The 19,932-nt window shown below is 43.8% G+C and overlaps 1 protein-coding gene across 1 annotated transcript in view; it reads right to left on the bottom strand.

Annotated features, from left to right (window-relative positions):
* CLPB (ClpB family mitochondrial disaggregase) overlaps positions 1-19,932 on the bottom strand; it is a 134,405-nt gene that overhangs the window by 31,043 nt on the left and 83,430 nt on the right. The window contains exon 7 of the mRNA XM_075919632.2: positions 14,986-15,100. Coding sequence (XP_075775747.2) covers positions 14,986-15,100 — 115 coding nt within the window. The remainder of the gene's footprint in view (positions 1-14,985; positions 15,101-19,932) is intronic.

The raw sequence follows: 19,932 nt of genomic DNA, 5'->3' as shown, positions 1-19,932 counted from the left end.
CAGGATGTGCACTCAATGTTGCCAGGGAAACAGAAAGGAGGGTGGACATTGAATGAATGAAGAAAGGGTGGTAGGGAGAGAATTCAAGAGGCGTGTTAGCTTTCCAGCTTGTAAGTGCAACCTTTATGTAAAGGGCTGGTTTGGAGAAGTTTGTCACTTCTTTCTCTTATGCAAATTGAAAGGAGGGGGGGCGGTTTGGATTCAAGGTCATGGCAGCCTTGAACTGATGTACATGCCACCGTAAGGGCTATTTAAAAACACTGGAAATGGGGATGGGTTGCAGATATCAATGAATGTCTGCAAAGGGATCTGAGCCTGTGTTATGGATCAGTGTCATAAATGGAAACCTCTACCCCACAGGCAGGGGTGGTTTAGAAAACAAAGTCCAATGATCAGTTACAAAATCCTGAAGGTCACACCAATCCTCCTGCTTCCGGGCACAGACTGATTTGCCTGCAGGGGTCAGGACTGAGTTCTCTCACCCAAAATGGGCTTCTGCAAATGCTAAAAGGCTGGATTCTGCCACCCGCAGCCTACCAGAGCAGTACCTGCCAACTGGAGCAGCCTCACCAAAACAAGGAAATCACTGGGACTATGTGGAGGGAGGGAAAGCAAAGTATAGCACAAAATGTGAACTAGGGTGGCACAACGGGACCCTAACAGTTTTGGCCTTTCAAGCATCTGGCAGCGGCTACTTCTAGATGCTGAATTCAGAACTAGTTGGGACTGTTCCAACACGTCATAAAGCTGCTTTAGTTCACATGGGAGATTGAGGGGGATCATGCAGCCATTTCTGGGTTTTGTTCTGCATGAGCTTTGATCTCCCCTGAATTTCACACAGTTTCAGACTCTAGCACCTCCAGAAATACAAAGCATAGCCGAGTCATATCTGTCTAGCTTTTGTACTAGAATCTTAAAACTGGCTTGGTTCCCCCTAAGTGGTTTGCAATGGGCCTGGGCTAAGTGTCTTTGGAGTATGCAGCAAAGTCTGAACCAGGGAATGGCTCCCAGATCTAGTCTAAGTACAGAATTGGAGTTAACTAGAAATGGGCCCCAACCAACCCCCAGATCAGATCTGGAATCTGAGAATGAGGAGAGTAATGTTTACCCAGCCTTGCAAACTGCTTTGATTTCTCGGAGTGAAAAACAAGTATTATTACACATGTAGGCGCATCCCTTAACAAAGGCATTTCCCAGAAAATATGGTCCAACGAGAAGGTCCCTCAGACCAAGATGAAGCATTGCAGCTGGGACCTAAGCTCACAGCAGGCTCCTTCTCAATTAAATAGGATTGTCTAATGATCTAGGATGGGGGGAGGGGGCATGGTTGGGGAAAAACGCGGGCACTTTGCTGTATTAGAGACAAAACACACAACATGTAGCAGCAAAGAGACAATTGTATCAGGTCAGAGGATTCTCACAATCATGTCTGAAGAATAAAGGATGTTGAATATTCAGCTTACAGGGGGTCTTGTAGTTCAGAAGAGACAGATTCATGTCTTAGACCACTGAGTCTCCGTGATTTATTTGCATTATTTAAAACAAACGCCCTTCTATTATAGCTCTTAAAAAAAGTTATTCTTGCCGTATTGATCGGCAGGTGCTGTAAAGCATTTTGTGACATTTTGTAGGAAGGAAGCTACAGACATATAAGTGGTATTGTATTGTAAATTGTGCTCCTAAGAACTTACCTGTAGCTGCTTTTTAAAATTCTACACAGACCGGTGTCTTAGCAGTTGCCAGAGGTCAATGAGACCAAAGATGCAGCATATCATGTTTGATATAAGTACTGCATAAACAGGCTAAATGCCAAGCTTTCAGGAATTACAGCCTAAAATACTTTAAAGATCGCAGAGGAGAATAACGGTAGCAGAGGTAAAGGCAGGCAGGATGAAAAATGGAAAGAAAATGAGCTTTGGGCTCTACAATGCTTTTCAAGTGAAATTCTGCTTTCAGAATGGAATTTCACTACTCAAGTGGCACTGTGAGGCTCCATGTTATTGTCTTTCAATGGTTTCCATACCAAATATACTCAGTTTTATTACTTTTGACTGCCACTCCACTAAATACAACCTGGGATCTGAGAGGCGAGCTGGGCTCTTTCCCTCTTATCTGTCCATCTCTCTTAGGAACTTAATAAAAGTTCTGTGGGTCAAATTCTGCTCCCAGCAACCCCAATGCAGCACCTTTGCCTCCAGATATAACTGAGAGAAACTCTGTAAGCAATGCTAGAAAGAAGTGACTCTAGCTCCTTTCCTAGAACTTGATTGTCTTTACACTAGAGAATGAAGTGCTAGCATGATGAAGTAGATACCAATAAATAAAGAGTTATGAAATGCAGATAACTGATAAAAGAAGCTAAGGGCATCACCAAAAAATGTATGGCTAGTTTAGTTAAGGACAATAAGAAGGAATTTTTAAAATGTATCAGGAATAAAAGCCATCCTAGCCATGGTTCAGAAGAGGACTTTCTAGGGGATAGGGGTAGAAAACTGTCAATCTTGATACAGAAAAGCCAAAATGTTCAATAACTATTTCTATTCTAGATTTGATTAGAAGCTGGATGATTTATTCATAACTTACAGCACTAATGAAAACCTTTCTATTCCAACAGTAACTAGGAAGTGTGTAAAAAGCACTGCTAAAGTTAAGTATTTTAAATTGGCAAGACTGGATCATTTCCACCAAAGATCTTAAAAAGAATTGGCTGAGGAACATTCTGAGCCATTAATGTTGATATTTGACAAACCTCTGCACACTTGGGAAACTTCTAAAGGTTGGGGGGAAAGCTAATGTTGCGCCTATATTTAAAGATGTAAGAAGGAGAACCCAAATAACTAGAGGCTGGTTAGCCAGACACTGATCCCAGGAAAAAATCATGGTAATGGCAAAGTGGGTTGCATTCAGTAAAGCCTTAAAGGATGGGCGCATAATGAATGTAAATAAACATGGATTTGTGGAAAATAGGTCTTATGAAACAAATCTGATATTTTGTTGATGAGATTACAAGGCTGGTTGATAAAGGTGACTGCTGGCATACTAGAGAGTTTGGCTGAGAAAGTTTGGTTGACACAATAGACTTCTATAAGGCATTTAACTTGGTGCTACATGGCATTCTGATTTACAGTATTATCCGTCTACAAAATCAAGGCAGCGCATATGAAATCGGTTAAAAACCAGCTAACAGATTGAAAGAAGTAATTATGAATGGGGAATTATCTAATGAGGAGTGTTTCTAGTGGGGTCCCTCTTGGCATTTTAGTACCTTTATCAATGATCTGGAGAAAACAAAATAATCACTGGTGAAGTTTATAGGCGTCATGACAATAGGTGGAGAAATAAAATAATGATGAGAGGTCAGATTTATAGAGTCATTGGGTTCACATGGAAAACTGAGTTCACTGTACAAATATCTTAATATAAGGTCATATGCCTAAGCACCAAGAATGCAAGTCACACTTACAAGATGGGGTCTATTCTGGAAAGCAATGACTTGGAGAAGACTTGCGGGCGGGGGGGCTAACCAACTGAACAAGAGCGGTCACTAAGAACAAATGCTATTCTTGAGTGTATATGAAGCAGGACTAGGCAAGTGGGTTAACATCTGCATATGGCATTAGTGAGACGACTCCAGGACACTGTGTAGTTCTGATGTCCATGCTTCTGAGTGGATGCTGACAAGCAAGGGCTCAGAAAAAAGCTGCAAGAATGATTTGAAATCTGGAAAACCTCCCTTACAGTGAAAGACTTAAGAAGCTAAATCTATTTATCTTAACAAAGAGAAGGTTCAGAGGTGATTTGATCAGCCTCTAAGGGTGTGTCTACACTGCACCATTATTTCGAAAGAACTAGTGTTATGTGAGTGTCTACACAGCACTTCTGTTATTTTGAAATAATACTGAAATAATGGGTGGCGTATTCTGACTTCTGTAAACCTCTTCTGAAACAGCTATTTCAAAATAGCTGCACTGTGGCTGCACCACTGCTGTTATTTCAAAATAGCTCCTCACCAGGGCTATTCTAAATAATTTCTCCCCAGTGCTTCCTGGGGCTCTAAATCGAGATAGCGCATACACTTTAGGGGAGCCTGCCTCGGACTAATTTCAAGGTTTCCTTGTAGTGTGGATGCTCTATTTTGAAATAAACTATTTCGGAATATATCCTCCGGAATAGTTTATTTTGAAATAAGCATGCAGTGTAAATGTACCCTAAATGCCTACATGAGGAAACGCATGTTTAATCTGCCAGGCAAAGGCTTAATAAGATCCAATGGCTGAAGTTAGACAAATTCAGACTAGAAGTAAGATAAATAGTTTTTAACCGTGAGGGTAATAAATCATTGGAACAAATAGGAATGTGGTGGGCCCTCTTCTCATCTGGAGTCTTTAAATCAAGACAGGACATCTTTCTAACAGATATTTGAGTTCAAGCAAAAGCTATGGGTTTGATACAAGAATGATGAAGTGAGATTCTCTGGCCTGTGCGATGCAGGATGTTGCTAATTATAATGGGTCCATCTGATCTTGAAATCTATTAATCTGTGACTGCCACACTGCCTGGCCACTGCACACTGTGCACTGGGCACAATCTGGTTTTGTGTGCATGTGTATTTGAGAGAGAGAGAAAGAGACACAGAGAGAAAGTGCAAGCAGAGAACTGAGCAAAAGTGGACGGGGGATAAATGTCATTGTAGGAAGCATGTGCTCTGACTGCCATGGACTTCAATAGTAGCCACAAGTGAGTGTACGAGAGGACAGAATTTGGTCTGTGCTGAACATCCAAGAGTCTGAACATTATAGCAAGATGAGGAGCAAGGCGAAAGAAACCACGCATACAAAGACTTTTTAACCCTATACTTGTGCAACACTGAGCAGAAGTCTGAGGTAGGGGTTTCCAAATGCTCGGAAATGTCAACGCCAACAGCAAAACTCAACAGATATATAACGCTGCCCTCCAGCTCCTCAGATCTAAGTAAAACAGCCATGATAAAGGGCGAGGTATGGTGCGAATAAGCTTGTTCTAATCCTACTGGGTAGTGCTGACTGAAAGAGAAACAGTCATGTTGAGGGCCTTTGCATAACAGCAGATGCACAATCCGCAACGACCTCAGGCTCTTTTGAGAATATTATAAGACACTTGCACTTCTCAGGTGGCTGAATGAACCAGGTCTTCCCTTGGCCTTTATCATTCACGTAAGAAATAAGAACAGCCATATTGGGTCAGACACCATTGTCTGTTATGCTTTCTTCCAACAGCAGCCAATGCCAGATCTTTCAGAGGGAATGAACAGAACAGGTAACCTTATGTGATATATCCCCTGCTACCCATTTCCAGCTTCTGGCAAACAGAGGCTAGGGACACTTCAAAACCTAGTTTGTGTCCCTGCTCCTCCTGGCTAATAGTCATTGATGGGCCTGTCCTCCAAGAACGTATCTAGTTCTTTTCTGAATCCTCTTATAGTCTTGGCTTTCAGCCCATCCTCTGGCAAAGAGTTCTGCAGAATGACTGTGTATTGTGTGAACAAATACTTCCTTTTGCTTGTTTTAATGGTGCTGACTATTAATTTCATTTGGTGACCCCTAGTACTTGCGTTATGAGAAGGAATAAATGACACTTCTCTATTTACTTTTTCTGCATCAGTCATGATTTTATAGACTGCTATCATGTCCCCCTTCAGTCGTCTCTTTTCCAAGCAGTAAAGTTTCAATGTTATTAATATTTTCTCTTCTGGAAACTGTTCTGTACCTTTAATCATTTTTCTTGACCTTTTCTGTACTTTTTCCAATTCAAACATAAATTTTTTTGAGATGGGGCAACTATATCTGCATGCAGTATTCAAGAAGCGGGCACACCATGGATTTATATAGAAGCAATATGATATTTTCTGTCTTCTTATCTATCCATTTTCTAATGATTCCCAACCTGGTTAGTTTGATTGCCACTGAGTGGATGTTTTCAGAGAATTTATCCACGATGACTTTAAGATCTCTTTCTTGAGGAGTAACAGCTAATATAGATCCCAGCATTTTATATGTATAGTTAGAATGATGTTTTCCAGTGTGCATTATGTTGCCTTTATCAACATTGCCATTTTGTTGCTCTGTCACCCATTTTAGTGAGATCCCTTTGTAACTCTTTGCAGTCTGCTTTGGACTTAGCTATTTTGAGTCGTTTTCTATCATCTGCAAACTGCTTGCCCCCTTTTTCCAGCTCATTTGCGAATATGTACACAAGAGATCAAGTAATGAGGGTGGATTTAAAAGAAACAAATCCAAAAAACGGATGGAGAATATTATGACCACCACCACCACTTGCAGCAATGCCAGTTAAGATAATAAGAGTAATAAACTCTTGCTTCAGAGCATTACATGATTATTCTCAGAGGTCAGCATATACAACACTGCAGAGACAGTTGGGTTCACTGAGAGTTCGTGTTTTCACTTCTCTTTGCAGCAAGTTCGTAGATTAGATGGAAGACTGCCTATCATAAAATGAGGGATGATGACTCTAGACTGACGTTCTTGTTAGAAAGCTAGAAAGAGTTCTCAGTCATTGCTGTGAAGAAACATGGCTCTTGTTGATTATTTAGAACAACTGAGAGTGGCATGGTGTCAAAATGGTTTTGTATACAGCCTTAAAATAATGATCCTAGTCCAACTAAACAACCTAGCTGCACAAATCTAACAACAACGATTCAAGTCAACCAGAAAGAGAGAATTCAACAAGCAAGCCATCACTCTAAGCAGCTGTCCACCTCCACTCTAGCTAGTGCTGGCTGCTACACTGCTTAGCTATGACAAAAGGAACAATGAGATCATTTTAGGATGGAGTGATCCTGAAGCACCCATTAATGCAGGGATGGGAAGATTAAACTTCAGTGGCAGGCTCAGAGAGTAACACCCTGGCTTGACAGTGTGTTTCAGGTGTCCAAGCCGTACGATGCATTTGCCAGCACATTATGAATTTTTCATCAACATTCATGCAGGAAATCCATATTCCGGGTGGAGCTGCCTCCTTTGATGCTGAGGGTGTGAAGAAAATCTGGAGTAATGCTGCTTTACTGAACTCTCATGAAGAAATTCAAATCTACTGTAATGCGAAGGATGAAGATGATGTCTGTGCCTTCTTTTTGGAGCCATTTCCAGCGTCACTGCAGAGTTCTTACTTAATTTCGTACCTCTGGAACAGTATAACCGTGCTGCTATGTCTCTGAGAGGCCCTTCAGCTCGCTATTGAACTGATAAATTCACTGTATTACTTTACACAGATCAATACCCCAGCAGTTATCAGGGGTTGATGTGACCGAAATTGGTTTCAGCCAATTTGTGAGTGTAATAAATGTCCATTTATCAAATCAATTCATTCAGTGGTGCTTCTTAGACGCCCACGTTCATGGGACCACAAGGGTGACTCTCTTCTGGCATGTGCCAACTGCAGGATCACCTTCTACCTGGTGAGCTTCTGAATCTATTACAAGAGTATTCAAGAGCCCTCTTTCTACCTCAGATTTTGCCAACCTACAAGTTTACTGCAGGATCAAGATGGATAGGAATCTGAACTGAGTCACCGGGTGAGCACAACATTGCTAACTGTGCCACACTGTACAGAAGTTCTGAGATATGGAGGAAAAGGAATCCCTTTTACAGGATCCCAGGTCTTCCACTTGTCTTGATTGGCTGGGAGCAGTTCTGAGGACGACAGCGCTCAGTGGACACTTAAAATAGTTGTGCATGTGCAATAAATTCCCCCACATGTGGTCTGACCCTTCACAAGACAGGTACTAAGCATGCTCAGGTATGGGATTTGCAATTTGTCTGTAACAAAGTCATTTTCCTTGGGATCAAGGCCAGATGCTGCTCCTATTCATTCTTCATTGGATGGCAGCTCTCAACCCTTCGATATCTCAGCTGTAGGGCTGTTCAGAAAGGTCACTGTGTTATTTTATAATATGAACAGTGGATTTTTTTTCTCACTGTCCTTTAATTCAAAATGGCTGAACAGTACTTGCTCAAGCTTAAACAAAACCCAGACAAAACAGACAATTCTTCTCTGGGCAGAACCAAAGGATGGGAAGATTCAGAAAAATCAACAACTGACAGTACTGCCAACCTTAACTATAAATGATTGCTAATCAGACAGCCAATGTACTACTACTACTATTGTATACACACACAAGCATTTATGTCTTGTCTTCAGGGAGACTGCGGAGACATGAAATAGAAAATACGTATTTTTTAAAGAAAGCTCGTCCTTTGCTATACTCTGAGAAGATCTCCCTTCCTGGGAATCACCAGAGCATGCCCCTGTCTCTATAGGTTCATGTGCAAGGACAAACAAGAGTTGACCAGAGCCAGGAGGAGTGCGGTGATTTATTAAAGTGCCCTGGAAACATAATCATAAACCAGTTAGCTGTTCATTTGCATGAGTGCTTGAGGCATGTAGGCCTTTGTCAATTTCTAACATTACAAAGGAGACCTGCTTGTTTTCTTCTTGGACGTATCAGTGCTACCTGAAATACTCCACTTTGCATTAAATATACCATAGAAAACAGTGAATATTCACATCTGTACAGTGAAGAGCATCGGTTAACTACATTTATGCTTCTTTCCTTGCACAGGGATAAACTGATCAGCAACTTGGAAGACAGGAAGGAATTTTCCCACCCAGAGAATTGATAGGAACAGACAACACTGAGGGTTTCCCTCCTTGCCCTGGAGCCGTGAACAAAGATCATCAGTTAGGACCAGATAGCTGTAATCCCACACTATCACAGTCCTGTCCTGGAACAGGAGAGACCATGAAGATGTAGGACTGAGACACAATTCTATGGAGGAACAAAGGAATACTACTTCCCCCTTTCATGATGATATGGTGAACCAGATAATGTAGCTAAAAATATGAGTGGTCCTTTTCCTCTGAAGAAGTAGGTTGTGCCCACGAAAGCTCATGATACTAGACAGATATTTTTGTTAGTCTCTAAGGTGCTGTAGGACCACTCTTTTTTGAAACACGGCAACCCCTTTGAGACTACTGTACCTCTGTTAGGTCTATTGGAAGTTCAAATACTATGTATGTGATAATCATGAAGCTGTAAAAAGCAAACCAAATCAACTTCCTTCACTCTCATGTTAATTGTTTTTCCTACTCCACCCACCTCTTCCAGCTTCTTGGCGCGTAAACTACACCAGCCCCCCAATCTAGGTTCCTTTAGCTTAATTTCAGAAGTGCTGTGTTAGGTGATGTAAGTGACACATCAGCAAGAGGGTGAGTGTCTAGGAGAGTCCACTGGAGTTTTTTATTCCAAATGAGAAGGCTCCCACACAGAGACTGGCACTGAAATAGCAAGAAGCACTAATAAAAACAGATTTGAGTCATTTTAGTGGAAGCTTCTGAGTACACAAATCAAGCTTGTGCCTAAATAAATCTGCTACTCTTTTAGGTGCCATTGGACTCCTCATTGTTTGTACACAAGTCTGTGTAACTTGCATGCTTAGCACAGCCGCAGAAAGTGCAAGATTCAGCATCTTCACTTCACTGCTATCCACCCATCTGGATGCTTATATCATGCTCATTGCCACAGAACCTAGGCACCACTACGTCTGAAACTGGCTCCCAGACCTGTGCTCCTAACCCCATTCTCTTTTTCATTTTGGGAGGGGAGTCTCTGTATCATACAAGAGGCACTGAATCAAGTCAGATTATTAAATTAAGGAAGAGGTTATAAATTAAAATCTGAACATATCAGCTCCATTTAGTGTATTTTAGGAGCCATAGCATAGCCTGTCTCCTAGCCAAACACCAGCATGCGTTGTATCAGTAGTGGAAAGGGTACACTGATTCCGTAAAGTGGCTACAGAAATAACTCAGCAGTGAGAGCTCAGAAAGATAACCTTTGTCTAAATTCACCGCTATTGAAACAAAACAAAAAGGGGGCAGCGGGGATAGCAGTCTGATATCCCGAGGCTGCTGGGGTATCTAGTGCATTCCTGATAATCCAATAAGAGAAGCCTCCATAAAGGCAACAGCTTTAATGTGCACAAACACCACCTGTGTCAGAAACAGGCACTACCCATTAATCAAACCTTCCCAATTAGCCCGTGCTGCTGCCTCCAGGCACAGCCGTAACCATCCTCAAAACAGGGAAGGTGTCTGTTGTGTTAGCAGTGGGAGAGGCAGCTCTTCCGTGGGCCTGTCTTTGTTAACAATATTGGTATGGTTGTGTATTTATGATCATCAGCCTGTGTTCTGACCTTAGCTCTGTCTCACCTTATTGTCCTATTTCCAGACACTGAATCTGGGTGAAGGGATCGTTCAGGGAACTATAAACAGGATATGGAGGCTTTCGGGTCTGGGTCAACGAATCAAATCCAGCCCAGGTTGCTAGTAACTGAAAGTCATTATTGCTTGCCAGCTTTTCAGGCAGCCTGTGCGAAGTGAATTGCTTGTGGTCAAACTGTTAAATACTCTGGGAGGTCGTAATGCAACCTTGGGGTGCCAAATGAGATGCCACTTGCAGTGCCAAATGAGATGCCACTTGCAGTGCAATTGTCCTAATCTGCTTTGATTAGCAGTGAAATAATTATTGTTACACATTCAAATTTTGTAGGATGGGTTTCAGAGTTACCACTCCTTTAAATGAATATGGGCTCTATACATGTCTCAGAGCTACTGTTTATGTTGTCTGCAGACTCAGGCAGATATCACTGGCTTCACAACCACACAGGCCAGAATCCTATGTAGGGTGTTTTGTTTTATTTTTATTTAAACAATAAAAAGCTAAGATTCTGGCACACAAGACGTATCCACATGGGGAAAGTACCAGCTTTCTGATTTGCCACAAACTGGCCTAAATTCAACCCCTAGTGCTGGAGGGTTTGTGTCATACTCTCAGTGTGACCATTACAAGTTATGAAAACAGAGTTACACACATAGGTAAAACTTTTCAGTGCATGTCACCCTGGGAGTCTCTGCATGAACATGTGGAACTCTTTCAGCTCCAGAGCTATAAGTCACTGGGCTCAGCATGAGGCATCTCACACTGCATAAGTCCTGGTGCACAGGCAGCTTCTGGTGCTGCAGTGTTTGTTATAAGAGGGATGTGAAAATAAAATACATGAAAAATTAATAACATGAACTATGTGGTAACAATGACAACAGAGTCCCTCTCATCAACATTAAAAAGTCTCCAGGACTGTCTGTGGAGGCTCTGTGAAACAAGGAACAAGGTGGACAATTTTCTTTTTGGTAAATATTCATTACTTACAGAAATGGGCAAAAGAAAAAAAGCCAAAACAAGGGAAGCTTCAGGAACCCCCATCCACGAAATAAGTTTGGTATCAGAAATCACTTAGTGCTCCTCTAAAATGGCTGATTATATTCCCTTCTTAAGCCAACACATCTGTCACGTGTCATCTCTTCTCTCATCCTGTCTCCAAGGGGAAAGCATGTGGAGTGTCTTGTTTTGGTAGGGTTTTATTTGATTTTTAAAAATCAGAATACACGCTACTATATGTTAATGTTAGAGTAGGCAAGGTCAAATACATCTTGGCCTTGGAAAGGGAGGTGGCGAGCTTTGTGATGGCTCCTGGGGGGTTCATTCCATAGTTCATTCCCTAAACAATTGTAGACAGTTTTCACCTCAGCCTGAAATCTTGTTGAATCTAACAAATTTAACAGAGTCAACCATGAATGGTCCCTTGCAATATGTGTTAGCTACATAGGCTAAGCAATCTGTTCCATCTTGTATTTAGCTGTGACACTCTGATTAAGTTTCCCAGTCGGGAAGAAGAGCTCTGTGCAGCTTGGAAGCTTGTCTCTCTCCTGAACAGAAATTGATCCAATAAAAAAATATTCCCTCCTCTATCTTGTTTCTTTAATATCCCGGAACTGACAGAGCTACAACAACACTGCATACAACCTTGATGGGAGGCATTCAAGGAACTGCAGACACTAGAGCCGACAGAGACTTCTTAAGGTTATGGCTATACAGACACTTCGGTTGCTAACATTTTTGTTGATCAAAAGTGTGAAACCCCTGTCCCCGAACAACAAAAGTTTTAGCAACAAAAAGAGCAGGGGTGGACAACGCTTCTTTGGCAGGACATATACTCCTGTTGATTAAGTCACTGCCCCTCAGCAAAGGTGGTTTTATTTCGTCACTGGAAAAGCTCTCACCCAGTACTAAAGAGCAGCCACAAGGCATGTCTTATAATGGTGTGGCAGCAGCAGCAGCAGCGCAGCAGCAGCACAGCCGTGCCCTTGTAAGATGCGCTATGTACACGCCATAGTCACTTTGTCCAGTCCTGGCTTGTGCAGGACTGTTCCCCACAATATGTTTTCTGGTGCTTTGTCCAATCTAGTTTTAACCACGAAGTGAGATTTCTACCACTTTCTTTGGGAGACTATGCCACAGCCTTACTGATTTTATCATCAGACTGTTTTCTGGTGCTTAGTCTATATTTTCTCTTTCTTAAGTTTGCCCAAATACTCCTGGGGATGAGGAAGAAGAATACCAACAACTATCCCCACCGCAAAGCTAAATAAATGAACTAAATCCTCAGTGTTAGCAGCCTTAGATATTTGTAGACAGTGCAGTAGGAAAGAAGGGTTCTGAAATTTTTCTCCTTCCTATTGGTATTCAGTCAATTCCCCACTGAGGGATAAGAGTCAGTGGCACTGCATGGTCTTTTGGATGAGAAGAAAATCATGGTGCTGTGCACTTGTTACCATTACATATCTCATGGCATCTTCCTCTTCCTTGTGCCAACACAAGGTAGCAATGCCTGAGAAAAACATATGCCCACAAGTGCAAGACGACGACCATTTCCAGAGAAGACCCAAGTAACACTTACCTTTTCTAGCTCAAGTACAAATTAATACAGGACTGCAGAAGATTGCAGATTGCTGGCCAAAGGACTTTTAGTGAATCCAAGTGGGGAACACTAAAAAGCTAAGCAATCCTGCCTGCACAATCTATTGATACATATACAAACAAAATCCCAACCTGATTTATTAGCTATGGGGCACAGTCATTCAGTCTTGCTTTCCAACTAGTGAAGACCAAAACCAGACAAGCAAATGTCAATTAAGATGCTTTCCTTTAGTGTCTCAAGCTAGTTTCCTTTGTTTTGTCTCTATCTGTTTTGATAGAGATTGCTGTCTCTATCAGGGGGCAGGGCGGGAGCGGGGAGGCAAGGGAGGCTGGAGTAAAGCAGCCTCTATCTGTGGTGGCCTGGGCTCACGGTGGACAGAGGCTGCTCCGTGGCAGCAGCCTGTGTGTGTGTGGGGGGAGTCCGGGGGGGAGAGTCCGAGATCCATGCAGACAGAGGCTGCTCCAGTATCTTACGGAGCAGCTGTCGTCCATGGCGAGCCTTAGCCCCTGCGTGGGAAGCCGGTTTTTAAACAGATACCAAGGCAGTAGTGTGGAGTGGCAGAGGGCTGCTTGGTAGTGGGGCCGGGAGTGCACTGGCTGCTGGCCCCGTCCTTGGGGACTATCGAATAGTCACATAACTTATAAAATTTGATGCAGTTACATGACTATTCAATTACACGCTATCTAACATCCCTAAAATGAACAATAACATCACTGTTAGCATGTAAAATTCTTAGGTATAAATATCTTACAGGAAACACATTCAACCTGCCCATTTCATCCCAATGCGTATGAAGTCAGCTCAAAGTACCCAGCATGACTCTTATAGAAGTAGTTAAACCTTCAAATCTTCACTGCTGTTTAGGAAGAAATGATCCTGGACATAAGGGATGGGTATCTCCAACGTGTGAGAAAAAAGCGCCTGGCAAATTATCTACAGTAGGCACCCTGCCCACTTTTCCGTTGCCTACCATTCCAGCCTCGCTGTGCAAGAGCCCTTCCTGTGATACCCCCATGCGCTCAATGCATTGTGACGCTTCACTGAGACTGTAACAAATGATGGGCTGTAAAAAGAGCATCACTTTATGCTCAAGGAAATGAGACACTTGCGCTTGGGTCAGCAGTGGAGTAATCAAACAGGAAGCCCTACTAACAAACCAGCCAACAAGAGCACATAGAAAATCTTGCTTTGTCCTTTTGCACAGAGAGGTGGGAAGACCCTCTATCCCTGACAATTCCCCTCTCAAATTTGCTCCTGTGTAAAAACTCCTTTTTGAGGTTGCAGCCCAGAATCATGAGACTTCTGATTCAGAAAGACTAGATATTGCTCCACATTTCAGTGCCAGTTAATGTCACTCCTACATCGGCCAGATGAGTCAATGTCCCTACCACAGCCACACAAGAATATGAGAACAGCCATGCTGGATCAGACCCAATGATCCATCTAGCCTGGTATCCTGTCTTCTAATAGTGACCAGTGCCAGATGCTCCAGAGGGAATGAACTGAACAGGGAAATTTTGAACAACCACAAAAATCACAGAACATTAGAACTGGAAGGCGCCTCGAGAGGTCATCAAGGCTAATCCCCTGGCCTCATGGCCGGATCCATCCCCTGTCATTCAGTCTCAGCTTCTGGCAACTGGAGGTTTAGGGACACCTGGAGCATGAGGTTGCATGTCTGACAATCTTGGCTAATAGCCACTGATGGATTGATCTCCATGAACTTACTAATTCTGTTTTTGAAACCAGTTATATTTTTGACACTCTCAACATCCCCTGTTAAGGAGTTCCACAGGTCGATTGTGCATTGTGTTAAGAAGTACTTCCTTTTGTTTGTTTTAAACCCGTTGCCTAGTAATCAGATGACGCCTAGTTCTTGAGTAGCGTGTGTCTCTGATATGTTACATGAATCCCAGTCTCTTCCAGCGAATAAGCATGAACCTCCTGCAACAATGAAAAACCTACTGGGCTTCATTGTGAATTAGGCACTCACCCCATCTCCACACATCAGTTCAGTACACCAATCTGGTTGGAACTAGTTCAGGACCACAGATTTAGGAAATACTATACTCTTATGTAGAATGTAGAACTGATTAACAGTCATGGATCTTACCAGCTCCCACTGTTACTATGGCATTCTCTTGCCCAATGATGTGCTCTTTTAGCCGCTGCTCCAATGGAAATCTGCGTCGTTCTTCCAACTCTCTTTTACGCTGCTCCTCCTGGAACTGTGGAAAGGAAACAAATACTCTGAGCAAAATATTTGCTCATCAAAGAACAGCTAGTGTCTTTATAGCGCCTTTCATGCAAAGAGTCCCAAAATGCTTTGCAAGCACATATATGAACAGTACACAGGGATCACTTCACTTAATCACTTAAAAGCAGCCAAATGAGGGGTGGGCCATGGCAGTTGTTTAACAGCACCCAGCACTGTAGAAATGTAGGAAAGAAAATGAGAAATATTGGATCTGGGAGAAAATGAAGGGGGAATTAAAGGGGCCGAATGTAATTATCCAAGCTGGATTTTACTTGGGCGGGGGGTCTTTAATGACTGGGAGTGATTAGAAACTTAATTGTGCAGCTCATTTGAAAGATGACACCAATAGACAGCACTTTGGTAGGCCAGGGGCTTAGCACTAGCTGAGTCAGAAGAGCGCTGCTTAGTGAGTGGCCCAGCCATGCAATAACAAAAGTTTGTTTTTCTCGCTATATAAAAATACTAATTGATAATAATCTTTGACTCTTTCTTAGCATCTTCCATTGAAGAGACTCAGAACACTCTACATTCAGTAATTAATCAGGCCTTGCATCAACCTGTGAAGTGCGGAGGAACCATTACTAAAGCTATTTCATAACTGGGAAGTGAGGCACAGACTGGCTGAACTCCAAAGAGCCCAAAGGGCTTTGCGCACACACACACACACATCGTGTACAAAGGGGTCACGGAGGGAAGTTTGTTTACTTTGAGTATTTCCCTTTTTTCAGCTTCAGTTCACAAGGAAATCAGTCCTGCTCCTCTCTCATGAGGAGCTGGCCCCAGTAATCCATGCAGTTGTCCTCTCTGGACTCTTGTTATGGAAATGCGCTCTCTGTGAAGCTAAAAATAATATCCAGAGTCCATCCGGTGCAATGTGCTGCTTCCCATCTCCTTCATGAGACTGTCAAGCCTGTACTTTAGTCCTTCCAGCAGCTCCCAGTCCACGTCCTTATGATCAAATCCAGTCTCAGCTACATCAGACATTGCACTTCCATCTCTGTACCACCAAGACAGGGGCTCTCCTCTGGAACAAGGCCCATCACAAAGCCCAGAGTGAGCCATGGAATGGATTTCCAGGAGATTAGCTTCAGGCCCATATGCGAGTGAGGGTGTGTGCGCAAAGGGTGCCAATGCAACCCCCCCCCCCGCTACCCCCAAGTAAGCGTAAGGGGGCTCTGTTACGGCAGTGGCGTCCCACGGCCACCTTCCAGGGAGGCGGAGAGGGAGCTCTTCTTCTCCATGAGCTGTATCACGCAGCGAGACTCAGTGCATTCTTCCATGCCCCCCCAGCGGGAAGCTGATGCAGGTGCTGCAGTCTCAGCCACCCCCACCTCCATGAGGTTGGAGTGCCAGTGTTGGCTTCCTGATGGGGAGGCAGGGAAGAAAGTCCTGAGCCTCGCTGCACAATCAAGCTTGCAGGGAAGAAGCACCCTGCTTCTCCCTCCCACAGCTGGGGGAACAGCAGTGTGTGGATGCACTGCCTGGAGGCTTTCCCCACTGCTCCCATTGGCTGGAATCCAGCCAATGGGAGCAGCAGGCAGCGGTGCCTGGAACTAGCATCAGGAGAGAAGGCAAGAAAGTGCTCCCCCAACCTCTCATGTGCAGACCCTGCACCCTCCCACACACACCCTACTGAGACCCCGCACCCCCAGACCGCTCCTGCATCCTCCCCCGGCCAGATACCTTACCCCCATAGCCTGCTCCTGCACACTCCCCTGCTGCTGTACTCTCCCCATTGGCCAGAAACCCTGTCTCCAGTCCGCTCCGGCACCCTCCCGCCGGCCAGACACCCAACCCCCAGCCCACTCCTGCACCCACCCTTGCTCCTGCATCCTCTCTCCTGGCAACACACAGCACCTTCCCTTGCTCTTGCCCCCTCCTCCTGGCCAGACACCTTACTTCCAGCCTGTTCCTGCACTCTACCTCCCATCCAGATCCTGAACCCCCATTCCTCTCGATGGCAGCCCTGTCCCACACACTAACCCCATTTTTGCCTCAACCCCCGAGTCTACGGGGTCCACAAAATCTACTAACTCTGGAACCCCCGAAGAGTAAATCTGGCCTATGGGAAGCCCTGTCCCTCAGTTCCCCCTGTCCTTTCCCCTCCCCCAGAGGGGTTGGAGTGCCAGAGGAGTGAAGTGTCTTAGTTGGGTGCCACATCAGTGAGTACTGGGGGTTTTTGGAGGGGTTTATTTTTGCTTCTCACTTGTGTGGTCCCCAACTGATTTTCTGTGGGCCAGTGGCCCCTGACCCAAAAAGGTTCCTTCCTCTGCCATAAATAGAGAAAATATGGGAACCTTTTGCACTGCACATAAATTAACATTTTACTTTATTTAAACTGAAGGTTAATAAATGAACACGTTCTCCCTAGCTGCTTTACTATAAAAATGGCTTGGGCATAATTATGTAATTAACGGGGAGTTTCTATTAGCAACTGGTGGTCCACGGAAAGGTTTGCATTAAGCCAAGTGGGCCACAGGCCAAAAAGTTTGAGAACCACTGTGTTAGGAGGTTGGGGGAGTGCTGTGTTGCGGGGGGAAGGATGGGAGAACGGCGCCCTCCACCTGCAAGAAGCGGCACACTGGGCCCAGCCACGCTGGCTGGAAGCCATAATAAAATAATAATAATAATAATAATATATATATATATATATATACACACACCATCTCATAGAACTGGAAGGGACCTTGAGAGATCATTGAGTCCAGTCCCCTGCCTTCACAGCAGAACCAAGTACCATCCCTGACAGATTTGCCCCAGATCCCTAAATGACCCCCTCAAAGATTGTACTCTCAACCCTGGGTTTAGCAGGCCAATGCTCAAACCACTGAGCTATTTCCCTCTCCTATCTGGTGCTGGCCTTGCCGAGCAGGTAAAGCAGCAGCAGGCAGAGGTGGCCGAAGGAGCGGGAGGTCATGGCAGCTGTCCTGCCTGCTTTGATCCCAGAAGGTAACTTCTATAAAATTTTTATTACTATATAAATGTTTAGTATGTTATAACAAAATCATTTTACCAATCACTGTTTCCACTCAATGTTTTCATTAACTTCTCTTATGCACACTCACTGCATGACTATTTCAAACTCCTTTATATTTAAGAAAAATTACTGCCCACATTTACAACTCCCCTCCTTCCAAAATTCCTGTGTACCAGCCTGAGATGAATACAGGGTCTTACCACCTTTAGGAACTGCTGCAAACTTTCTATGTTGATTAAGCCTTTCCCACCATAACCAGAATAACATTCTCTGCAGCAACTATCCCTCCTTCCTCAACTCAGAACTGAAAAAAATCTTACTCTGAGCATAGGTTTCTCCAACTTGACAAAGAGAAAATTCAAAGATTGCATGAAGTTCACTAGGGATTCTCTACTGCATTCACATTTTACACAGAAAGTGCCCAGATACCGTGGTGATGGGTGGCAGCAAGTCTACGATGGATTAGTCAATAGGGTCTTTTCAGCAAGAGAGAAGCTGACAAACATATACGTACACGCAAAGGACCAATCTTAGAGCAATGTTTTAAAAGGCATTTTGCAAAGGTGCAGGATGTCCAATTTAAAGGAGGTTCTGTTAGAAGCCAGGAATTAGTCGACTTTGAGTAATTGGAGCAGATAGCTCCCTCTTAAAATCCCTATGCTACATTTCACAAATGTAGGCCCTGGTCTCCAGGTCAAGAACCTTGAGTACACTGCAGAAGGTTGAAAGAGTCTGCCTTTCCAGTGAGCTTGCACTGGGGGAAGCTGTGACAATTAGAAATGAGAACAATGGAGCAATGAGGCTTTGACTGGGCCCCTGGTTGTGCCTGAGTATCCAGGCGGCTTTGGCACCCAGCAACGAGTGCAGGCCAAACATTGTCTAATTTCTGTTTTCAACATTCTGCTTGTCTGACCCTCCATCTCCTCTGCAGAGCACCATAGGGGGCCATTGGAACATCCCTCTGCATGTGACTTAACTAAGGTCAACAGATGAGTCAGTGGGACCGAACCCAGGCCTTCTAGCTAAGGCTCCTGTGCTCTAACCACTAGACGATTAGGCCTTGGTGCACTGAAAATACAGCACCTTAAGGGAACACCTGGGATTCCTATTAGTGTACAATGGACTTAGACTGCCTCCTGAACTCACAACAAAAGCAGGACTCTACTGCGAAAGCTGCAGCAGCCAGAGTGGATAAAACACATCAACCAGTTTGCCAGTGTTTTCCTGTTACGGTAGTGACCCTGACAGAAGTTAAAAAAAATAAATAGCAAACAATCCAATTTTGGCTGCTGTGATCAGTCTACTGTATAACTGAGAGATCCCATCAGTCCTGATGTTTCATATGGAGCAATAACTTCACTGCTGATCCCAGTGGAATGACACATGGAGGATAGAATCCAGTGTGTCAACTGTGTATCTCCCTCAGGCTTCGTATATATCACCAGGCTCAAACTACTGCAGCTCCTTCTATATATCTATGTCTTTCCGTATAGCTGGACAAATACCTTATTTTTTTTAAAGCGGCATGAGGAATATAAGCTGTGCTTGTAGAATACATATGAACAATTCTGGTTTAGATGTAAAAGGACGGGGGTGCGCAACAGGACTGTAGCGCTCGTCTCTTTGGGAAACGTCTCCCTCTGAAAAACAAGCCCCAAAGCACTTAGGACACTGGAATTTAAAATGCGATTTCGGGGAAGAAAGTCAGTGTATTCAGCTCACAGATAATTTGCATTTTAACCTCACCATGAGTAAAAATATGAGAAGAAAACTGTAAGAAGGAAATAGCGACTAGAATAGCGAACGCAAGGGCGAGTTTGAGGGCG

The sequence above is a fragment of the Pelodiscus sinensis genome, chromosome 1, assembly GCF_052426305.1.
Source record: "Pelodiscus sinensis isolate ZL-2025 chromosome 1, ASM5242630v1, whole genome shotgun sequence".
Classification (NCBI taxonomy): domain Eukaryota; kingdom Metazoa; phylum Chordata; order Testudines; family Trionychidae; genus Pelodiscus; species Pelodiscus sinensis.
Note: the sequence above shows the minus strand (reverse complement) of the source record. Positions and strands in the feature narration are given on the sequence as shown.